Here is a 21,527-nt window from a genome sequence, read left to right as displayed (position 1 = left end):
CTGCTCATAAAAGAATCACAGTCATTTACATAGAAAACGTAGACAGCTTTTAGTGCTTTTTGCGTTATATCTTTAATAGAAGACTGCTGGAATACAAACATTGTTACATATACTCAAGTTATTTGACAAAGACTGTTAAATGCTATTGATATATAACAATGTGGTTCTGTACATCGGGTGTTGAAATGAGTTGTGATAGTACATTTTTATTATTTATTTATTTTTAGCTAAGAACTGGATACAGAGAATGAAGGACTCGTGCTATGAGAAAAGAGTGGGTTTATGTATTTCGGACTTCGTACCCGTTCACCTGACTTGAATGACTCCTCTGTACTGAAATAGTTGGCAGTTGTGAGTGCAAATAATAAAGTAAACATTAAGAGAGAGAACAAGTATTGTGAAAGTCTCACTCTTACTTCCATGCTGTTAGAATGTTTCACATTGAACAAATAATTGTAAATGTAACCGTAAAGTGTATTATTATTTTACTATATGTAGTTATGCACAAGATTTGAAAGGTACACACAGACACGTGACCACACACACAAAGTTTATTTAAATAGCACTGACTGTTTTATTATAGGACATGCCATAGCTATTATTTACTAATTATTTTATTTAATATTCTACACTTTAAAATTCTGTTTTTAAGCAATTTAAAATTGCTTTTAACCCTTGCTTGCCTTTAACTTGTATGAACTTTAAAATGTACTATATGTACTAGTTGCAGTGAAAACGGCAATTTGTAGCTAATTTGAGGCAGACAGTAAAGTATAATGCGATCATAAAAGTCATGTTTAGTGTTATGGACATGTGGTTTTTGATCTAGTGTGTGTGTGCGCAACATGCTTGCTTTAATAGAGCGCATTGGCAGGTGTCCAAAAGTTAAAATCCCATTGTCATTGTGATGTCATCTTCATTTTTTAAAAACAATCTAATTTATTACCTGAATTCCAGTTGAAGAACTACACTACCCACTAGTCAGTGAAACAGGAATTGCCTGAGTGACCTTCCCCACCCACAATGCATTCTCAATGATATAATGGAGTTCCTACACTCTCAAACAATATTTGAATAATACTAATAATCAATGACTTCTAGTAATAGCTTTATATTGTAAGGTCATTTATGATTTACTTGTTATTCATAATGGTTAAAATGAGTTTTAGCCTAATATTAACCTAAACTTTAGCTTGATAAATTAAATAAAAAAATAGAAATGTATAAAAATAATTAAAACTCGTTTCTAACATCTTACTGAGAAAATTTTGTAATGCCAGTAGAGAAAATAAATGGAAAATATACAATTGCAGGAATACTGATCTGACCTGAAATCTCATTGACTAAAGTCAATTTAGCTTTTGGAGAAGTAACTGGTCATAGTAAAATCTCTCAGGTAATGCAGGGTTCACACATGCTTTAGTATGTGGACTACTTGTAATAATAGTAGTGCTTTGAAATTATATATATTTGACCTGTAACTGAGCCCTAGGCAGTTTAAGAAGTGGTTGGTCACTGTTGTCCTCTACTGCCTATTTTCCATGAGAGGTCAAATTGGTACAATTAAATGATCTCCATTTCAGCTTTTTATTGCCTTGGTAACGTCACCAACCCATCATCTAGTGCTTTCAAGGTCAAGCCTTAAATTGCTGCAGTGGCAGTTCCAATTCATCTCAGTGACATTTGACACTTTCTCTGTTCCATTCTCTTCTCTGTCTCCCTCTGTATTTGTTTCCACATTGACGCATTAGAGATACAGAAATAGGCCTACAATTCCTTCTCAGCATATTTGAAATATATCTTGCTTTATGTAAAGTATTCTGTCATGTTAATATGCTGAAGTCACAGGTTGACTGGCTCCAAAAATAACATGGCAATCTGCATGCAAAAGTGTGTGTGTGCCGCCACCATAAGGTAGACCTGCTTATCCCACCTGGTTTCCCCATGCTTTTTTTTCCATGTGGTAGCTAGGAGCTGTGCACGTGTTTGCACGTGTGAGTTTGGTGGGGGTGCGAGGGGGATGGTGCATGAGACAGGAAGAGCAATAGAGAGCGCTGTGCTCTAAGGACGAATGCAGACACAGCAATTAATGCAGTGTGAAGGACACTAGATAAATGCCACTCGATCTAACAGTACTAAAGGCTGGAGACCACCTTATCCTGAGGAACCTAATCTAATATATTCTGACTCTAAATGTAGGCATATCTATAAAATAAGAACAAGTGTGAATGAGAAGTAACAGAAACAGGGAGCCATATGCTTGATATGAATAAATTAGCTTATACCCTTTTCCATGTCACTGGGGACAAGAGCTTATATGAACTTCATTATTTTGGGATTATGTTATGACTCATGCAAATTTAACTTGATTGCAAAATCCCTTGATGATATCGCCTATGTGCTCTTTAAAGTGACAGATGACATAAAATTGAAAAGTAATTTACTTAACCGTACAGTATGTTGTTCCAAACCGTGCGTGAATCACAAAAGTAGATATTTAGCACAATGTCCAAGCTGCTTTTTTCTGTACAACGATAGTGAATGGAGACCAGGGAAATGAGACAAAAAATATTATTTTTTCATTCAGCAGCAGAAAAGGAGTCATACAGGTTTGGAACGAATGAGGGTGAGTAGATGATGACAGAACTTTTATTTTTAGGTGAACTGTCCCTTTAATATAGAAATAGCTGGAATATATTGTCATGCACAAGTTTATCTCAATGTCAATGTGAGGAACTAAAGTGTTCCTCTATTACAGGAGTCCTTTGTGGTTTCACGTACCCACACAATTGTTTTGAAGAGGAAGGACTGGTCTGTTTTGTCATGGTGATTTGAAAGCTGTTGTAAACATACATGTTTTGTCAATCCATTGTTTAAATAAGTTCCAGAATGCACACTGTATAAAATGACGACTTGCACTGAGAAAAAGTATGCATTGTAACGTTAAATGCTGAATATAAATTTGCACTTTTTTTTTTTTTGTGCACACTATGGCCTTACATGACCCTGCTCATAATATACCACTGGAGGGCGCCACAAACTTTTTCCCCTGCAGGCTGAGGTGAATGGAAAGGGTGAGTTCCGGGATGCCTGAAATCTAAGGTGAGCATTTTGTGTACACAGTTCCTCAAAAGGTACCTTAAAGGTACCTCTATTTAATGAACACAGGATATTGTAGGCAGCAAAGTATACATTCTGCCTTTGAACTATGAACAGGCAAATTCATCTTAGTAGGCCTATGCAATCACTGGTAGAACAGTAGTTCTGTGAGGACCACTACTGTCAAAGATGATTGACAATTAGCATACAGTTTGGACTGGTGGTATGGTTTTGTTCAGGAAAAAACTCCCTGCCCATCCACACAGCCTAGCATAAGAGCAGGGAAAGCAGTGATAACACCCTTAGGGTAAACAGAACAGAACCAAATTTAGCAGATATGATTAATGTTCTTAATGACAATTTAATGTAACAACATAATTCAAGATAAAGGGGTCTTAGTCAATAAGGAATATCAAAAGGGCAAGTCCCGACTATGGACGAAAGGAGGAGCTGGGGATGGAGGGTAATTAGCTCCTGAGCAAAGCTGCTGAATAATACTGAATGGACCTTATGCTGTAATAGGCATGGGCATCGCTAGACCATTTTTAGGAGGGTTTTAGCCCCCCCTAAATTTCTACTCAGCTCCCCTAAAAAATTTGCATTTAGCTCCATAAACTGTGCACGAATTCGTGATCGTCTCAGTCCCCTTTAAATTTCATCTGAAAACGGCGGCAGACTTCGGCTCCTCCCCGTTTTTCAGCGCGTTCTTCAATCCGCAGACCATAGCGGCGCAGAGCGAGAAACAGAGGACAAGGTGTGTGTTTATCGATAGATTGCTATAATATCTGCATCTGTGCAGTTCTTTGTCATAAATACAGTTTACAAAATGTCATGGGGGAGCAATCGGTTTCCCATCTACTGTTTCCGCTCCATTCACCCCTCATCACACCACAGCTGTTTCCTCCAGCGAAAATGTAGCCCTAAACACATGTGAACTCATGCTAAGTATGTGTTATTTTCATTTGAAAATTGAACTTTCAATATAAAACATATTACTGTGCATGTGGCATTAACTACCATACAGTCATGCACAGAAAGACAGTGACAGACCTACTTGAGCATAGAAAGAGGTTTGTTTAGAAATGCAAACAGTACAATTTCTTGTTTGTACAATAAACCGGTGTGTGTGTGTGTGTGTGTAATCAGGAAGACTTGGTGTGTGTGTGTGTGTGTGTGTGTGTGCGTGCGTGTGTGTGAGTGATCAGGAAGATTTGTATTTGGCTTATTCATTACTCAAATGTTATACCCATCTCAATACAGTGGAATACTGCAATAAGCTTAGTATACCACCCTACCTTATTAGTCAAACATTTTTTATTTAATACATTTTTTAATTATAATTTTTTTTATTAGTATTATTATTATACCCTCATTGGGGGCTGAGCCCCCCTAAAATGAAAATCCTAGAATCGCCCCTGGTAATAGGTGTTGTATTCCTGTAGGTAGACGTGGATCAACTGATGCAAGCTTGACTGACGTGACCTGTCAGAACTAATGCTACGCTTGATTTCTCAACCTTTTTGACCCTAAGGTCTGTCTATCCTTAACAATAATCAAAGGCCCCTTGACTATTCCAGTTGTTTTTACTGAATCAGGATTAAGGACACGGATTTTTAAAAATTGTAATGTATACCTGATAAAATATTTATATATCATAACTAGAACAGATATATTCACTATTAAAAAATTCCCATGGAGTTTAGCAATTTCAATACATGTCTTTTCCAGGTTAAATTAAGCTACGCATACAGTATATGCTTGTTTTTCAAAACAGTGGGAACCCTGGTCCTTCAAAGAGAAAAAAGACGTTCAACTTATTTTAATGTTTGTTTTATTATATTTGAAATAATCTCAAGTCATCTTGAAGTCCCCGGTTGAGAATCACAATGGTGGAGTCTGTAAATCCATTGCCTTTTCAGTGGGGTTAAATTAATGTATATCTGAAGGAAACTTACAATCTTTAAAAAAGTTTCGATGACATTTTCTTTATCTTACCTCTGTTAAAGGAATAGTTCAAACAAAAATGAAAATTCTGTCATAAATTACTCACCCTCCTGTCGTTCCAAACCTGTAAGGCCTTCGTTCCTCTTTGGAACACAAATTAAGATATATAAATTAAAATATAATCCGAGAACTTTCTGACCCTCCAGACATTAAGGGTCCTACCATGATCAAGGAACAGAAAGATACCAAGAATGGTCCATGAGACATCAGTGGTTCAATTGTAATTTTATGAAGCTACGAGGATACTTTTTGTGCGCAAAAAACTAAAATAACTTTATTCAACAATTCTTAGGACTTACGGGTTTGGAACAACATGTGGGTGAGTAAATAATGAAATGTTTTTTTTTTTTTTTGGGTGAACTATCCCTTTAATATAGCACTGTAACCTCTGTATTTGTTCAGATTAATTACTTGTTTTTGTTCAGACTAATTATAATATCCTTAACATCCTATAACATTCTTGTAACATCCTGAACTGTAAAATGACCGTAAAAACTGAAAATGAGGCTCATATAATAAAATTTTTGACAACAATGAAAAACCTCACATTTGAGATTAATAAATGATTATGTGTGACATACATAATCATTTATTAATCTCAAATGTGAGTTTTTTTTTTCATTTAATAAACATTTTTGTTGTTGTCAAAACTTTTATTATGTGAACCTTATTTTCATTTTTTACAGTCATTTTACAGTTCAGGATGTTACAAGAAACATTGGTGTTGTTTCAAAAGAATGTTGCTACCCAAACAACATGTACTTCTATTCTAATGTCAAAATTTTCAGAAACAATTTTTGAACTGACGATTCCAAGAATTGTGTGTTTTTTTCACATGAATGCATACAATGCATACATGAGGGATAGTGTGTTCAGACTGTACTGCTGTTTAACAACATAGCAGTTGCTCAGCTGACAAAACATTTTTTCAAAAGACCTTTAATAATAAAACAGCTGTTATTATAAAACAGCATAAGACAGCACACGCCATTGTAAAGACTGTAAATCTATCCCTCACAACCTCATTTTCATCCATAAAAAATCACTATGGTGTCTACCCTGACTAAGGTCTATTCCCACTGAAGATACTGATCATCACATACAGATCTCTCACATACACCTAATTACTCTGGTATCATAAATTTGCTGTAGCAGTAGACCTTAAGTTGAGTGATGGATGCAGTGACCATAAACCACCAGCAGATGACAAGAACGTGAGCAGGAGTGCTGCAGGAAGCCTTAGGACAAGGTCACCTTAACATACAGTACACACGCCCTGCTAGTGAGGTCACTCAACTAGAAAATATATAAATTCTCTTGACTGTTTTCAACCCATACCTGCTCAATAGAGGCCTGGAGGAGAACAAAATGAAAGTGTTGCAGTAGTCATGTACTATGATGAGACATAAATTCATCTTGCGACTGACAACTCAGCAGTTTTGTGAGAAAGTTATAGCACATCATTGTTTTAATTTCAGATGAACAAAATGGTTGTTGAAGTTTTTACTGTGATGCTGTATGCAAATCAGAACTGTCAATTACGAACTGACCTTTTGGAAAATGCATATAATACCTGCTGTCACATTCTGTCTTGTTAGTATTTAAACCTTATTTTCCCACAAACTTTCCAAGGAATTGCAGACAGATATTCCCGGAAGAGAACTGCTTCAGTCAATAATGAGGCTTAGCTGAAAATTGGCAGGGCGCAACAGTAAATACTGCAACAACGCTACCTGGTAGGGGACTGATGTGTAGTGGTGTCCTTGACGGCAACGGATGTTCTATTATCTCTAAAATCATGCAGGAAATGTTGCTTAAACACATGCTAATACTGCTTGACTCAGCTTTACGGTATATACAAACCGCTTCTGTACACCACAAACCTCTCTATCTAAGAATCTGTCATGAAAACAGCTCTTGTGGGTGGACCGTACAAAGGTCATATATGAATGTCTGCTTTAAACCTAAACACTTTTTTCTTTAGCACAGCTTTTTTAATTTTTTTTTTATTTTGAATAATCTAAATAACATACAGTATTTCTATCATATAGACCATTTTGGTGGATGTAAACAATGACAATCTAATGCAATGGTCCTAACTTTCCAGTTTTACAATTTAAACCACTTCTGAGAATCCAAAAAGTTCTACATTTTGATAAAAAACAAGTTATGACAGCGTGCTAACTTTAGTCACGACTGAATTGCCTCCTGTTACCGTTTTGACAATAAGCAGGAAATGTTCATGGGTCAATAACATCACTGCATTTGAAATGGTCTATTGGTCATATCTACCATTTTGTTTCAATCTGGAGGTTGAGGAAAAATTAGGCATTAAAAAAAAACAGCTTAAAGGAATAGTTAACCAAAAAAAAAAAGGAAAATTGGCTGAAAATGTGCTCACTCTCTGGCCATCCAAGATGTAGATGAGTTTATCTCTTCACTGGAACAGATTTGGAGAAATGTAGCATTAGATCACTTGCTCACTAATGGATCCTCTGCAGTGAATGGGTGCCGTCAGAATGAGAGTCCAAACAGCTGATAAAAACATTACACTATTCCACAAATAATTGACATGACCCAAGTCCATCAATTAATGTCTTATGAAGTGAAAAGCTGCTTGTTGGTAATAAATCCATCATTAAGACGTTTTTATCTTCAAGTCTTTAAAAGACACAGCTTGAAACAATGAGGTCATGAAGTGGAATCCTGTTATATTTAGCCTATGGTGACTGACTGGAGGGGAAAAGCGGCAAAAAGCATCTGTCTCAAGTGTTGTGATGAGTCTCTTGCAGCTCTCTGGGTGCTCCTGTAAATTCCAAGCCCGTCGCACATAGATACCGTTGAGCTAGTTGCCATGGCAACAGAGGCAGTGACTCAGCAAGTGTCTTCTGAGGTGACAGACGAGACTTATTATTTGATGGAGAGACAAACCTGCTTCATGCTCTAAAAAAAGATGTTTATTATTATTATTCTGACCACATAATTCTGTACTTGACCAATCAGAATCAAGTATTCTAGAGTTTAATGGAATAGTTCACGCAAAAAATGAACATTTGTTGAAAATGTACTTATCCACAGGCCATTCGATATGTAGATGAGTTCATTTCTTCAGTGGAACAGATTTGGAGAAATGTAACATTACATCACTTGCTCACCAATGTCTATCTAGAATATTTCTTTCTCCGTTGAAAAAGTTGTCTGGCCTGAATCAGGAGAGAAATATACACAGATTAGGCAGTGCTTATCAGTTTGAACTACAAGTGAACTCCAAAACAGTTCTAAACAAATATGTCTATGGATTTTGATATGAGAGAACGTTATAATGGATTATTTATTATTATTATTATTATTTTGGAAGCAATGGTTTAAATTTAAAATGCCTTTATAATGGATTTGTTTCATGCTGCTTTTCACTTTACAAGACATTAATAGTTGTGTGGATTAGTAGTTCGTGTGGATAACTTTTGGATTATTGTGATTCTTATATCAGCTGTTTGAAATCTCATTCTGACGGCACCCATTCAGAGGATTATCACAATTAAAAGAACCAAAATCTTAAACTACTTCAGTCTGTGTGCATTGAATTTATTTAATACACGAGTTTCACAATTTGAGTTGAATTACTGAAATAAATGAACTTTTCCACGACATTCTTATTTATTGAGATGCACCTGTACATCCTGAATTGCCTCAGAGTGAGATTTCAGCAAATGTTCATTTTTTTGGTGAACTGTTCCTTTAATAATATATTTTAACCAAAGAAAAAAAAATTACCAACAGAATCCATGTGCATCGTTTTTACTACAATATCTGAATTAGCTTGTGTCTTCCTCATTCATTCAAACATTACAGTGCTTAGGCTACTAATAAATCTGTAGCATCCATTAAACTTCACATTCGTCCAACATTTTTGCTGTGTAATCTAAAATAGCTATATCCCCTGGAACATCAGCAGAATAAGTCAGTGTTTGGTGTGACGATGTCTTATCTTCTGATCTACAACTCTTTGTTGGGACACCAGCCAGAAAAGACTTTCTGTGCTTTTTTTTTTCATATACAACTTTTACAGTATTTCTATTTTTAATTAGATTATTTCAGCATATGAGTAAAGTAGATCAATGTCAGGCCTACATTGACGATCCATACTAGATGAAGGACAGCGAAAGTATGTGAGGTTAAAATGTAGGCCTATATATATGCCTGTTTATGCTCATTTGCCTAAACATGTAAAGCAAACCTTATATAAATCATTATAATATTAATTCAGACTTCCTTTTCTGTATATAGTGCAGTTAAAATGACTCTCAGATTTAGAATGTGGACTTTTGGTGTCAACTGTAAATCAGACTCTTTCTTATGTTACACATTATAATAGAGAGAACAAATTCGGTATCTGTGTGTGGTCAGGAATATCAGCCATACATTCTCATAATGTGGACGGTCAGAGAATGATTAGTGTCTCCTTATGAACTCACCTTGAGTTTGACAAATGTGATCTTTAAAATTCTGCTTTTTGACATTTTTGACATTGACGGCTCTGCCTCTTTTGTGCGCTGTATTTGTGATTCAGTCTACGCTCTGTATACATGTAAACACTGTTCCAAGGTGATTCAGTGCTTGGTCAAGGGTGCATGTGTTGTTCATGCACCTCTATGCACTCGTATGGGTGTAGCAATCAATATCACTTCACTTCTAGAAACTTCCATGCCCTTTCTTCCAATTTTCTTATCTTTTCAACTCATCCTTCATTTCATATTCCTACACTTCTGTATGCACGTGTGTCTTTATGGTGTTGTTTTTATAGTTAGCCTATAGTTAAAAACTAAAAATGAATGTGATCTGTGATGCTTGAAACTTGGTATTACGAGCACTTCCTGTGTCTATTTGCCTCTTTAAGATGAATCGCTTGATGTATTCCGCAATTGTAAGTCGCTTTGGATAAACGCGTCTGCTAAATGAATAAATGTAAATGTAAATCTTAAGAATTCCTTAGTGTTTGACATGTCTGTCTCTTGAATATTAGCAGCACTTACGATGCATGAACAAGCTTGTGTAAAATCTTATGATTTTGTTTTCCAGCATGATTTGAGAAAGATCCTCTTGTGCTTCAGTGAAACTAAGAACATCTGACCTTTCTTACAAAGGAGTTCATTGTGATGGTCAACGAAGCTTAATGTGCTCATAGCTCAAAAATAGCGCCTATTCATTTTACGTCATTTTCCACTCCACTTTTTCCCTCAAACTTTTGGTCCACGTAGTGTACATTTGTCTGCATACTTATTTTTTATTGTTCATTCCAGGTACTTTACAATGTTATTACATTTCAACCCATATGAAAATTGTTTAATTGCTGCCTTTTTTAAGTAGAATCAAAGACGTGTTTAAGTAAAAGCCTGAAGTAGGCTAACAGGTGGCACTTTTTGTATCGTTTTGAAATTAATTAGCATAGAAGAAAATCATGTTGAAACTTAAAACGCAAGTAGAAATGACAGAAACTGGTATTATGACAAGTTTAATAGACAGAAGGAAACACACTGTTATGACATGATGAAAACAGTTTCCTGTGTAAAGAGGCATATGTTCATTCATCTGCATGCACTGTCTAAATATAACTAACTGAAAATCCTAAAAGCAGCGCCTTTTTTTCGCCGTCGGGCATCCTAGATCCGTTTCCCCACTTCTAAACGCGGAACGCAGCTCTTGCGTCATGCGTTTTTACATCACTCACTTCAACCCGTCCCGTTCATACAGCGGCTTCTACGTCTTTTTACGCAACCATATTGTAAAGTGATTCCCAGCCCAATTTCGTGAGCTGCACGACCGTGTTACGTGTGATTGGAGGTTCTGTCTCTGATTTGCACTGGGTGGCGGTGGGCGGGACCCAGGCGATCCGCTGGATATATTACGCGGGGCACCTTGAAGAGAGCCGGGTACGGCTCCATGTCACGGTGGGCTTAGTGGTGGGCTTAGTGCTCCGGGAAGGGGTGTAGTGTTACAAAGGAGGCAAGAAAGGAGACACGAGGGGAATTCGCGCTGCCCAAGGGGATAAACAAAGCCTTGCAGTACACCATGCCCGCTCAAAATAAAGAGGATGGAGGATGGAAGAAGTTTTTATGGAATTCGGAGAAGAAGGAATTTCTGGGACGCACCGGTGGTAGTTGGTGTAAGTATTACCTATAGATGTCATATCGACAGTATCGCTCGATTTCAGCACGCCGGACAGCGCTGTGATGCCTGTCATCGTCGTTTCTATAGCAGCAGGTACAGATAGACTGACTGCCAGTCTGGTCACGATGCAACCTGTGATTTGACTTTGCAGCAAATGTCTCACGGACTTTCATACAACCATATACATGCTCAATGCACGATTTGCCGTGTAAAGGGGTGTATTTTGGCAGTTCAACGCATTTTTAAACAAGTAGGCTTATTTGTTGCTGTTCTCACCTGTTTCGTTGAGACCACTCAGTCTTTAGGCACGCTTCATGTGTTTTCGATTTTCGTCCTAAATGCAAATATATATGAATGTGTAACGAACGCTGTGCGTGAAATCGATGCTAATAGAGGAGCAAAAGGTCAACAAAGGACAGCTTCAGATTCGATTTTTGCTGCTCGTTGCTAAAATGAAATTTGATAAAAATGATTTTCCTCCTCAGAATTAAATAAATAAACAAACAGCGAGAAGGTAAAAGGCGTGTGTTTGTTAAAAAGCTGCTTGTTTCATGTCTGTGCTTGCCATGAAATCAATCACTAATAGAGGAGCAAAAGGTCAACAAAGGACAGCTTCAGATTCGATTTTTGCTGCTCGTTGCTAAAATGAAATTTGATAAAATGATTTTCCTCCTCAGAATTAAATAAATAAACAAACAGCGAGAAGGTAAAAGGCTTGTGTTTGTTAAAAAGCTGCTTGTTTCATGTCTGTGCTTGCCATGAAATCAATCCGCATGTCATTTAATTAGCATAGTACTTGTCATTATTAACGTGCAACACCTGGAACGGGTTAAAAATGCATCATTGTTCAAGGTGACTCAAGGTGAAAGGCCTAGTCTTTTGGGTCTGACTGATTCATCTAAGGTTGCACTGAATATCGACCTCATGTTTTTGAGGCAGCAACAGTTTCTAATTGATGCCTTCAATTTTACAAAAGTAGCCTACCTAAAGTCTAAAGTTAACTCTGTTGTCTTGCTAAAGAACTGAATCTGCTTTCCAGTTCTTATAATTTCATATCAAAATGTGTCTAGCCAGTCGAGTGTGGACATACAATACATGCAAGAGCTATTAAGTGTAAAGTTCCTGACGATGGGTGTCCAAAATGAGTCGTGCGTTTGCAAAGCAATGCATAAATAGCTTCTACATGAGCAAGGACACATATAAACCTAGACGTCAGTCCATCTCCTGAGATTTCTGATGGCCATTACATCATCTAATACGGTGACATTTGCTGGGCTTTAGTCCCCGTGACCCTCTGACATTGCTTTATGCACCACTGGAAAGCACACAGACCTTGTGCCCTTGCCTAACTGTTCATGGGTAACTGAAATATAGTTTAGCACTGTAATGATTTCATTGGAACTAATTCGAATGTGCATCATCTGACAGGTAGCTGTGAATTATTATGGGATAAAGTGGACAGACTGGTTTGACTGGTTGGGAAAGAACGTAAGATATGACCTTACTGGTTTCACTGCACTGCGATGCCCCTACACATTGTTTATGTTTGAGACATTGAGATTACTCATCATGTCCTGTCATGATGGCACCTCTATATTTTCTGGGGACAGACTGTGAGGACATTTGTATTGCTGGTATGGTGTCAGCAGATTCGCCTGTTTGATGTAGCATCAGTGGGCTTCCTGGGATCAGATTGTTCCAAGTAGCCATTTCCAATAATACTCTTTCTTTTATGTATCAATTCTATAAATAGGTTGTATAAATAATTTCTAGTTAATAATGACTGTAGTTCCAGTAAACATGTTGTGTTTATTTGAGTTGTCTTTTCTCCAAGGAAAGAACACACTTGCTTTATTGCATAACATTTTCAGCCATCAGTTCAAATATGAAATGATCAAAAACAAAATGAATGTTTTTTAACACACACACAAAAAAAAACCTATCAGCATGAAATGCAGTTGCAGCATCAGAGTTGTTACTCAAAATGTCTCCACATTCTAAAAATATGTCCTGTTTCTCTCTTTCTCTCTCCACAGCAAAAATCTTCCTCTTCTATCTCATCTTTTATGGCTTCCTGGCTGGGATCTTTATCGGCACCATCCAGATTCTCCTCCTCACCCTGAGCGATTACAAACCCACCTGGCAGGACAGAGTAGCTCCTCCAGGTAACAGCTCTATTGCTGTGGCTGTCCTGTCTTTTATATCTTTCGTATCATTTATTGTGAGTGTAAACTGAAGTAATATCAAGGGGTTTGTGAAGTCCTAGGGGTTTATGATAGAACTGCAGGGGTGAAATTATATACAGTCTATCATTTAAAAAAAAAAAAATTCATAATCTATCAAATAAATAATATTATGACTAAAATTAAAGTTGAAAGACATCAAAACATGACTAACTAGTTTTGTATTATTAAAAATTGGTCTTTTTTTTGTTTGTTTCAATTTATTACACCTTTTAGAAGACTTCATGAAATAATTTGAAGGGCTTTATTTCTTTCATACAGGTTAAAAAATCATTTTTCGAAATAAAACAAAGATTACAGGAGTATGTAAAAGTCTAAAATAAAAAAGAGAACAATAAAATGACTAAAATTACAGCCAGAAAACACGAAAATATGACATTTTACTCACTTTTGTTATAGAAAATTTGTTCGTTTTTCCCCAATTCATTATACTTTTTTGGAAGACTTCATGAAATAATTCAAAGGACGTTATTTATTGCCTACACTATAAAAATGGATTTTTGACATTGTAAAGGAAATACTATTTTAGTCCTTCTACTTCAAAATGTCATGTTTGATTCAATGCATTACTTGCTGTTTCTTTGTAAGTAATTGTGAAATTTGCTAGCAAATTCAGAGTGAAAATTGTTTCTTTTTAAAATTATTTTTGTCAAAGTGTTTCCTATTGAATCAGATAGGTTTGAGTCATTTTAAACAGATTTATAAGGTCAGTTATTTTTAGTTAAAGCCCAGCAAAACTATTAAATGCTATTTGCTATTGCAAGTTGATGGCAGTGGTATTAGTTGGAATGGACGTTTTCATGCAAGAGAACATTTTATTGAACAAAAATATGTATATGTGCACACATGAGTCAGTCGATATTTTAATTCATTTTCCTGGAAGAGAATTTTTTAAAAGCCACAAAAAATAATTTTGTTTTCATAGTGTTTGAAAGGTTAGCACATTAGCCTACTTAAGGTCATAGATTTCGGTATCCAGTCTGGTTCCCTGATGAGGGCTTGGACGCACTGTTCCTGTCAGAGTTGCTGTTCCTCTTGCAGTTTAAAGCGAGGCTTGAAGGATTGGATCAATCTGACGAACATTTGGTGGGTTCAGAGACCAGATCAAGGGCTAAGAGAGCGCTGGGCTCTTGAGAATTGATAATCTGACCATTTTACGTCACAGCTGATATAGTTCACGTTTTCTTGGTAGAACAGAAGGCATGTGAAACAGACTGACTGCGACAGACACCTTTCAGACACATACAAAACACACTTTGAAGAGAAACTGATGCCTCTTTTCTTGGCAAGGCTTATTTAGGGAAACTGATCATGAATGATCCAAAACATGTATTGCCAAAGATTTCAGCATTTATTCTCTTTCTTGCTCTTAACAATCACAGCATGTTCCTTTATGATTTATTTACATCTCATGCGAGTCATTGCGAGACCAGGAGCGTTCAAGCTTTGTGTACTGAAAACTGTTTTCAGGATGCTTTCTTTCACATGTGATTCTGTTACAAAAGATGCCATTTGATTTTGTTTACAATGCAGAACCACTTCAGTTATCAGACAGATTCTTCAGATCCTTTTGTCAGATGCATTTGAATCTCACCAGCTTTTAACTGCTAATATTTTGTGCATAATTTCATACTGATAAAAAAAAACTAATAACTAAGTTATTTTGTGAAGATTCGTGCAATTCTAAAATGAAATAATGGTTGCACTATTTAGCTTATTCCTTCAAAGAAAGTAAAAAATATGTATTTGTACATTTTTATCTCTAAATATGATCATTAAAAGCTTATTAGATGTAGAGTCAAGCATGGAATTGGTTTTAGACTTGAACAAATAATGTAAAGGTGTTTGCCAAACAAATTTTTTTTTTTTTTACTTTTTGGAGAGGTTAAACAGCTGAGGTTAAGCAATATTAGATGTGAAATTATAGAAACGTTATCAAAACTTGACAGAATTCCCCAGAATTGCACAGTGATTGCTGATATTCCAAAGAACAATTAGGGACAGACTGAGACATTTAAATAATTAATACATATGAGTCAAATGAGTGTCCAAAGATTTACTGTCTGACAAATGTCTTTCCAAAAATGCAAAGAAATTCATGTAATTATATTTGAAGTCATTGTATTTGTGTGTTTTTTTTATCTGTGCACAGGGCTCACTCACTACCCACGTTCAGACAAGGCTGAGCTGATCATCAATCCGACCGATGATGATACCTACAGGACATACACCAAAGCCATGAAAGAATTCCTAGACTCCTATGACATAGAAAAACAGGGGGACCTGATGACGTTTGAGGACTGTGGAGGTACCAGATTACACATTTGTTTTCTGTTACTTGAGTCCCAAATGAATATGGATGTGCACTCAGCAGGATCATGGTTTTTATTAGCCTACAAAATGTAATACTCAGAAGCAAAATACTAGAACATATTATATATATATATAATTGATATTTTATCTCTTTTTCACATCCCTTTGAGAAAATTGTAATATCTTTAAATATGTAGAATTACACACACAGACAACTATTTATATATATATATGCATATTTATATATGCATTTTTGTTTTTTTGACAGATCAACCCGGGGAATTCAAGAACAGAGGTGATCTAGAGAGTGACATGGGTGTCAGAAAGGCATGCCAGTTTTCGAGGTCTTTGCTAGGACCCTGTTCTGGCACTGATGATCGTAATTTTGGATTCTCAGAGGGGAAACCCTGCTTGATTATCAAGCTCAACAGGATTGTGAACTTCAGACCTAAGGTTTGTTAAATACATACAACAATATTCACAAAATGTATGCAGGATATTTGCATTTTGTTTTTGGAATACCTTTTGCCTCAGACAATGAATTAATTGACTAAAGGTTCATTTTTATAATGCAGAATTTCACAATAATTTCTATTAATTTATAATAAGAATAATTTCTGCTATTCCATATCAACTGACCTGTTTTATTTTTTTGTAGTTCATTCATTCATTCATTAAATTTTTTTCCCTTATGAAATATTTTATCATTCAGTATTGATATTTGTATTTAATATTAATAATGAAATATTCTGCAATAACAACAACAATAATGGTACAAATTATTATTGTTATTGTTCATTATTTACAAAATATTGCAAATGATTTTATTATTATTGATTTATTGATCATTCTATTTAATGATAATAATTATTATTACAATAATAGTAATAATAATAATAATACAACAATTAATAATAATAACATTTTATGCAATAACAGCAAACATAATAATACAAATTATTATTATTGTATTTGTTTATTGTTCATTATTTGCAAAATATTACAAATTATTTTATTATGAATCATTTATTGATCATTTTATTTAACAACAATAATAATGATGATGATAATAATAGTAGTAGTATCATGTTGCATGTAAGTCTAATTTGTTTTTATTAAATTGTTTCTTATTTTTATTTTAGCCACCAATGTCAAATGAAAGCATTCCAGAGGAGGCAAAGAACAAAGTTCAGCCCAACGTGATTCCTCTCCACTGCACAAACAAGGTGAGCGATCATTTCGCGGCTTCACTGAATACTCTTATTTGCTCGGTAAGATAGTCAAAATGTTGCTAACTGGCAGCACGTATTCTTTGGTCTTCTCTGAAACACCTGCAGAAAGAAGAGGATGCAGGTAAGCTCGGCGAAGTGAAGTACTACGGTATCGGCGAAGGCTTTCCCCTTCAGTATTACATTCTGCAATAACAACAACAATAATGGTACAAATTATTATTGTTATTGTTCATTATTTACAAAATATTGCAAATGATTTTATTATTATTGATTTATTGATCATTCTATTTAATGATAATAATTATTATTACAATAATAGTAATAATAATAATAATACAACAATTAATAATAATAACATTTTATGCAATAACAGCAAACATAATAATACAAATTATTATTATTGTATTTGTTTATTGTTCATTATTTGCAAAATATTACAAATTATTTTATTATGAATCATTTATTGATCATTTTATTTAACAACAATAATAATGATGATGATAATAATAGTAGTAGTAGTAGTATTAGTTGTTGTTGTTTATTTATTATTTTAACATTTTTCTTACAAAGTATATATATATTTATAACTCTTATTTGCTCGGTAAGATAGTCAAAATGTTGCTAACTGGCAGCACGTATTCTTTGGTCTTCTCTGAAACACCTGCAGAAAGAAGAGGATGCAGGTAAGCTCGGCGAAGTGAAGTACTACGGTATCGGCGAAGGCTTTCCCCTTCAGTATTACCCCTACTACGGGAAGCGCCTGCACTCTCACTACCTGCAGCCCCTGGTGGCCGTCCAGTTCGTCAACATCACTCTGAACACGGAGATCCGCGTGGAGTGCAAAGTGTTCGGGGAAAACATTTATTACAGCGACAAGGATCGCTACCAAGGACGATTCGATGTTAAAATCGGTGTCATGACCAAATCATCATGACCTCTGAACAGAGTACCTCCGCTCTCTCCCTATTTAAAGGCAAACTAAGGCCCCTCTTCTGACCTGAGATACAAAGGCACCAGAGAGAAGTTTCTCAGCGGTCTTCCACAGTGTTTAACCGAGGGGATGTTTTTTGAATGTACAAGTGTCTCATGTCAGAAAGAGGCCATTTTAGTTTAGGAGAGATTCATTTAAAAAAAAAAAAAGAAAAGCGAAGAAAAGATTATTTAAAAACACTAGTCTAAAACAACATACCATCTTACACATGTGGGACCTAATATTGTCTGTACTCTTTACTTCAAGCTTTCTGCTTTCAGTCTAGGGTAAGAACGTAAACGCCTGGAGGATTAGCCATAGCATAAAATATTTAGTCTACTACCGAATGAGAAGTGTCCACGATCAAACGTTGTTTTACTGTAAATTACATTTCCTCTACCGATGTAGCCAGCACTGTTTTGTCTCTCTTGTATTGTATTGCTGCCTCGTGTGATTTCCCTATATTTAGAAAGTGCACAGTAGTTGCATATGTAGGTTGTTTCGAGCCACGCCATGTGTATGTTTCAGCTTCATTTGTCAAACGTGCCTACATATATGTATAGTTACTTAATGGAAATACACTGGCCTCTTAACATTGCCTTTCGAGGGTATTGACGTTCTATCTTTGCATCTTTTAGGTGTATTAGGTGGGTAATGAACCTTTTTTCCCCTAAAATCACTACAATGTAGGGGGAGGATTGTTCTTCTCTTTTAATGATTCATTTTCACTGAATGTAGATGTTGCTTTTGGGTTTATGGTGTCATTCACGTGTGGAGGGAACCGCTACTGTAGCTTTGACATTTTTTTTTTTTTTACAACTTTGTTTTCTTCCTTGCCTTGTCGTTCTTCTTATTATTACTGAAGACGTCACGCGGCGTGGTCGAATGTTCGAAATTCCGATATTTATTAAGTGGTGACCTTAAATATTCAGTTCTTGCACATGCTCATGTTCTGCAGAAACGCGTCATGAATGTTAACAATGCCAAAGCCATTAAGATTATTCTAGATTTGATCAGAAGTAATGCAATACCCTGTCCATCGGGATGTTTTGTAGGTGTGCAGTGTCAAACATCAGAAATGTCGAATTTCACGAGTCCCACAAGCTCTCATGTTGAAACTGAACTGGAAAAGACTAACCAAAATAAAGCTGAGACTCTAAAGTTGTGCTGTTTTTATTCCATACAAGTATTTTTTGAGATTTCACATTCTCTTTACAAGACATAACCATAAATAAATGAGCGGCTCTTTGTTAAGGCAAGCATTACTATTACTATTGCTCATAATTAGGGTTAGGGATGTAAACTAACACTCAAACCACTTTTGGTAATTGCATAGCAGAATGCTAAAATATCTAACTGAACCGGCAAACTAGCATCACAGAGGGAGTTTTACACATGAACCATTAAAAATCTTTTTTTTAAAAACAGTATATGATCTTTTACGATCTCTTTTACTCTATTTAATCAACACTTAATTAGTTAATTAAACATTCTACATGTACATTACCATTCAAAAGTGTATGGTCAGAAAGATTATTATTATTAGTAGTAGTAGTATATATTATAGGCATGTATCTGGTGCTAGTAGTATCTAGTATATATTAGTATATAAATATATTTGTATATATTATTATTATTACTACTACTATTATTGTAATATTACTGTTATTATTTATTTATTTATTCGATTTTTGTTTGAAAGAAATTAATACTTTTAATCAGCAATGGCGGCAAGGATAAATGGATCAAATTGAAGTAAAGACATTACAAATGTTACAAAAGTTTTCTTTTTCAAATAATTCTTTTGAACTTTCTGTTCATCAAAGAATCTGAAAAATTGCATCAGTTTCCACAAAAATATTAAGTATATTGTATAATAAGAAATGTTTCCCAAGCACCAAATCAGTACATTACAATGCTTTTTGAAGGATCACATTTAGTTTTGCCATCACAGGAGTAAGTTAAATATATTAACAAATCATAATACTTCTGTTTTTACTGTATTTTTTATCAAATAAATGCAGCGTTGGTGAGCATAGGACACTACTTTCTATACATATACACATATGACTCACAGGATATACAATAAACAAACACGATATTGTTAATTTGGAAATTATTACAAAAATGTCTTTCCATATTAAGATTTGCACAGGAGGATTGTAAGTCTATTTCTCCACACTGTGGATAAACATTTTAATCCTGATATGTATTTGGCAGACACTCCAGCAGATGACATTCAAAGTTAAAGTGCAGACAGAAAAGAACAAAAGAGAGAATCCAAATGAGACTGAAGACGGCTCTCGTCGGGCCCCTGCTGGGATGAGATACTGAACAGACTCCTGGCAAGAACTTTCTTTTTTATTTGAATTTTAGGTGTTAGGACACCTAGTAATTGGAAGCGATTCTACCTGCTCTGTCATCGTATCACTGGCTGATCTTTGATGGTGATTAACTAATGTGGGCCTTGATGAATTAAAAATGTGCTTTTGCACCCAAGAGGATCTGTGTGCGCCAAGCAGAGCCACCCGATCTCCTCAGACGTGTGATTTCATCGTGAGTCTCACAGTGAGAAAATACTTCAGAACAGGATGTGTTTGTGTGCGAGAGAGTAGATAGTAGGAGGGAATATGAATGGTAATTACACAGGTTTTAAGTGATGCAAAGTGCTTTTCATTAATTAAATGGCCCTTAAGGACCACATCACAAAGATATGTCGCAGTTGATTCACATGAATGACTGAAGCACTTCTTTGAGTGGCAATCCAGCACGCCAGAAATAATGCTTCAATCATGTATTTTGCATTAATAAAACACTTTCTAAAAGCTGCATTGTATTGACAGAGGAAATGTGTACTGTCATTTGTCAAACTAATGCATAAATAATATAAGGATGGAATTTTAATCATTTTGCAAGATATCACAACAATCTATTGAGGTATCTCACACACTTTGTGTTTTGTGAACTGAGAGTTCTGATTTTAGTTGGACCATCACTGCTAGAGGAAATAACAGTAGTGTTGCATTTCCTCCCATTGTATGCTATGTGCTTGACAATGGATTTAGAAGCCAAAAAAAGCTTTTTGTATCCTTCTCCAGCCTCAGTACTACTTTACTCCACAAATAGAGTATGGTGTACTTTGGTGTCCAATCGGTTTAAATCATTGATCAAATAAAAGTATATATATATATTTAATTTAATAAATTTGTCATTTAGTTTGTTTTTTAAAATAATGTAATCTAATCAAACAAAAATTACAACTCTTCAAAAAACTAATACAAAATACAATTTTTATTTTAGTTTGACAACACACATTTCAGTTCAAACAACTTGTAAAAGTGCATGTAGCATCCTATGACCCCTTTAAGTTAACTGACTATCCATTTATATGAGGTCAAAATACCAAAGTTAAAGTCAGGAATAACAAGTTTACTTTAGGTAGATAATTTAATAATGGATAACACACACACACACACACACACACACACACACACACAC

The 21,527-nt window shown here is 35.3% G+C and overlaps 1 protein-coding gene across 1 annotated transcript; it reads left to right on the top strand.

Moving 5' to 3' along the window:
* The first annotated feature begins 11,003 nt into the window (after window positions 1-11,003).
* Window positions 11,004-19,190, top strand: LOC107723190 (sodium/potassium-transporting ATPase subunit beta-233-like). The gene is made up of 7 exons (XM_016531737.1): window positions 11,004-11,266; window positions 13,308-13,436; window positions 15,667-15,822; window positions 16,096-16,280; window positions 16,970-17,053; window positions 17,165-17,219; window positions 17,782-19,190. Exons 1-7 carry the CDS (start codon window positions 11,173-11,175, stop codon window positions 17,991-17,993), a joined length of 915 nt encoding a protein of 304 aa, XP_016387223.1. The 5' UTR covers window positions 11,004-11,172; the 3' UTR covers window positions 17,994-19,190.
* Window positions 19,191-21,527: the final 2,337 nt, after the last annotated feature.

Source organism: Sinocyclocheilus rhinocerous, unplaced genomic scaffold (genome assembly GCF_001515625.1).
Source record: "Sinocyclocheilus rhinocerous isolate Xijiao unplaced genomic scaffold, SAMN03320098_v1.1 scaffold1325, whole genome shotgun sequence".
In the NCBI taxonomy this organism is placed as follows: domain Eukaryota; kingdom Metazoa; phylum Chordata; class Actinopteri; order Cypriniformes; family Cyprinidae; genus Sinocyclocheilus; species Sinocyclocheilus rhinocerous.
The sequence above is the reverse complement of the archived record's forward strand: the minus strand, read 5'-3'. Positions and strand labels throughout refer to the sequence as shown.

Excerpts from the sequence above, each read along its gene's own strand:
- LOC107723190 (XM_016531737.1), top strand. The coding sequence starts at position 11,173 with ATGCCCGCTCAAAATAAAGAGGATGGAGGATGGAAGAAGTTTTTATGG. Across the intron at positions 17,054-17,164 it reads CTCTCCACTGCACAAACAAG|AAAGAAGAGGATGCAGGTAA; the intron begins GTGAGCGATCAT and ends AAACACCTGCAG. Across the intron at positions 17,220-17,781 it reads GTACTACGGTATCGGCGAAG|GCTTTCCCCTTCAGTATTAC; the intron begins GCTTTCCCCTTC and ends GTATCGGCGAAG.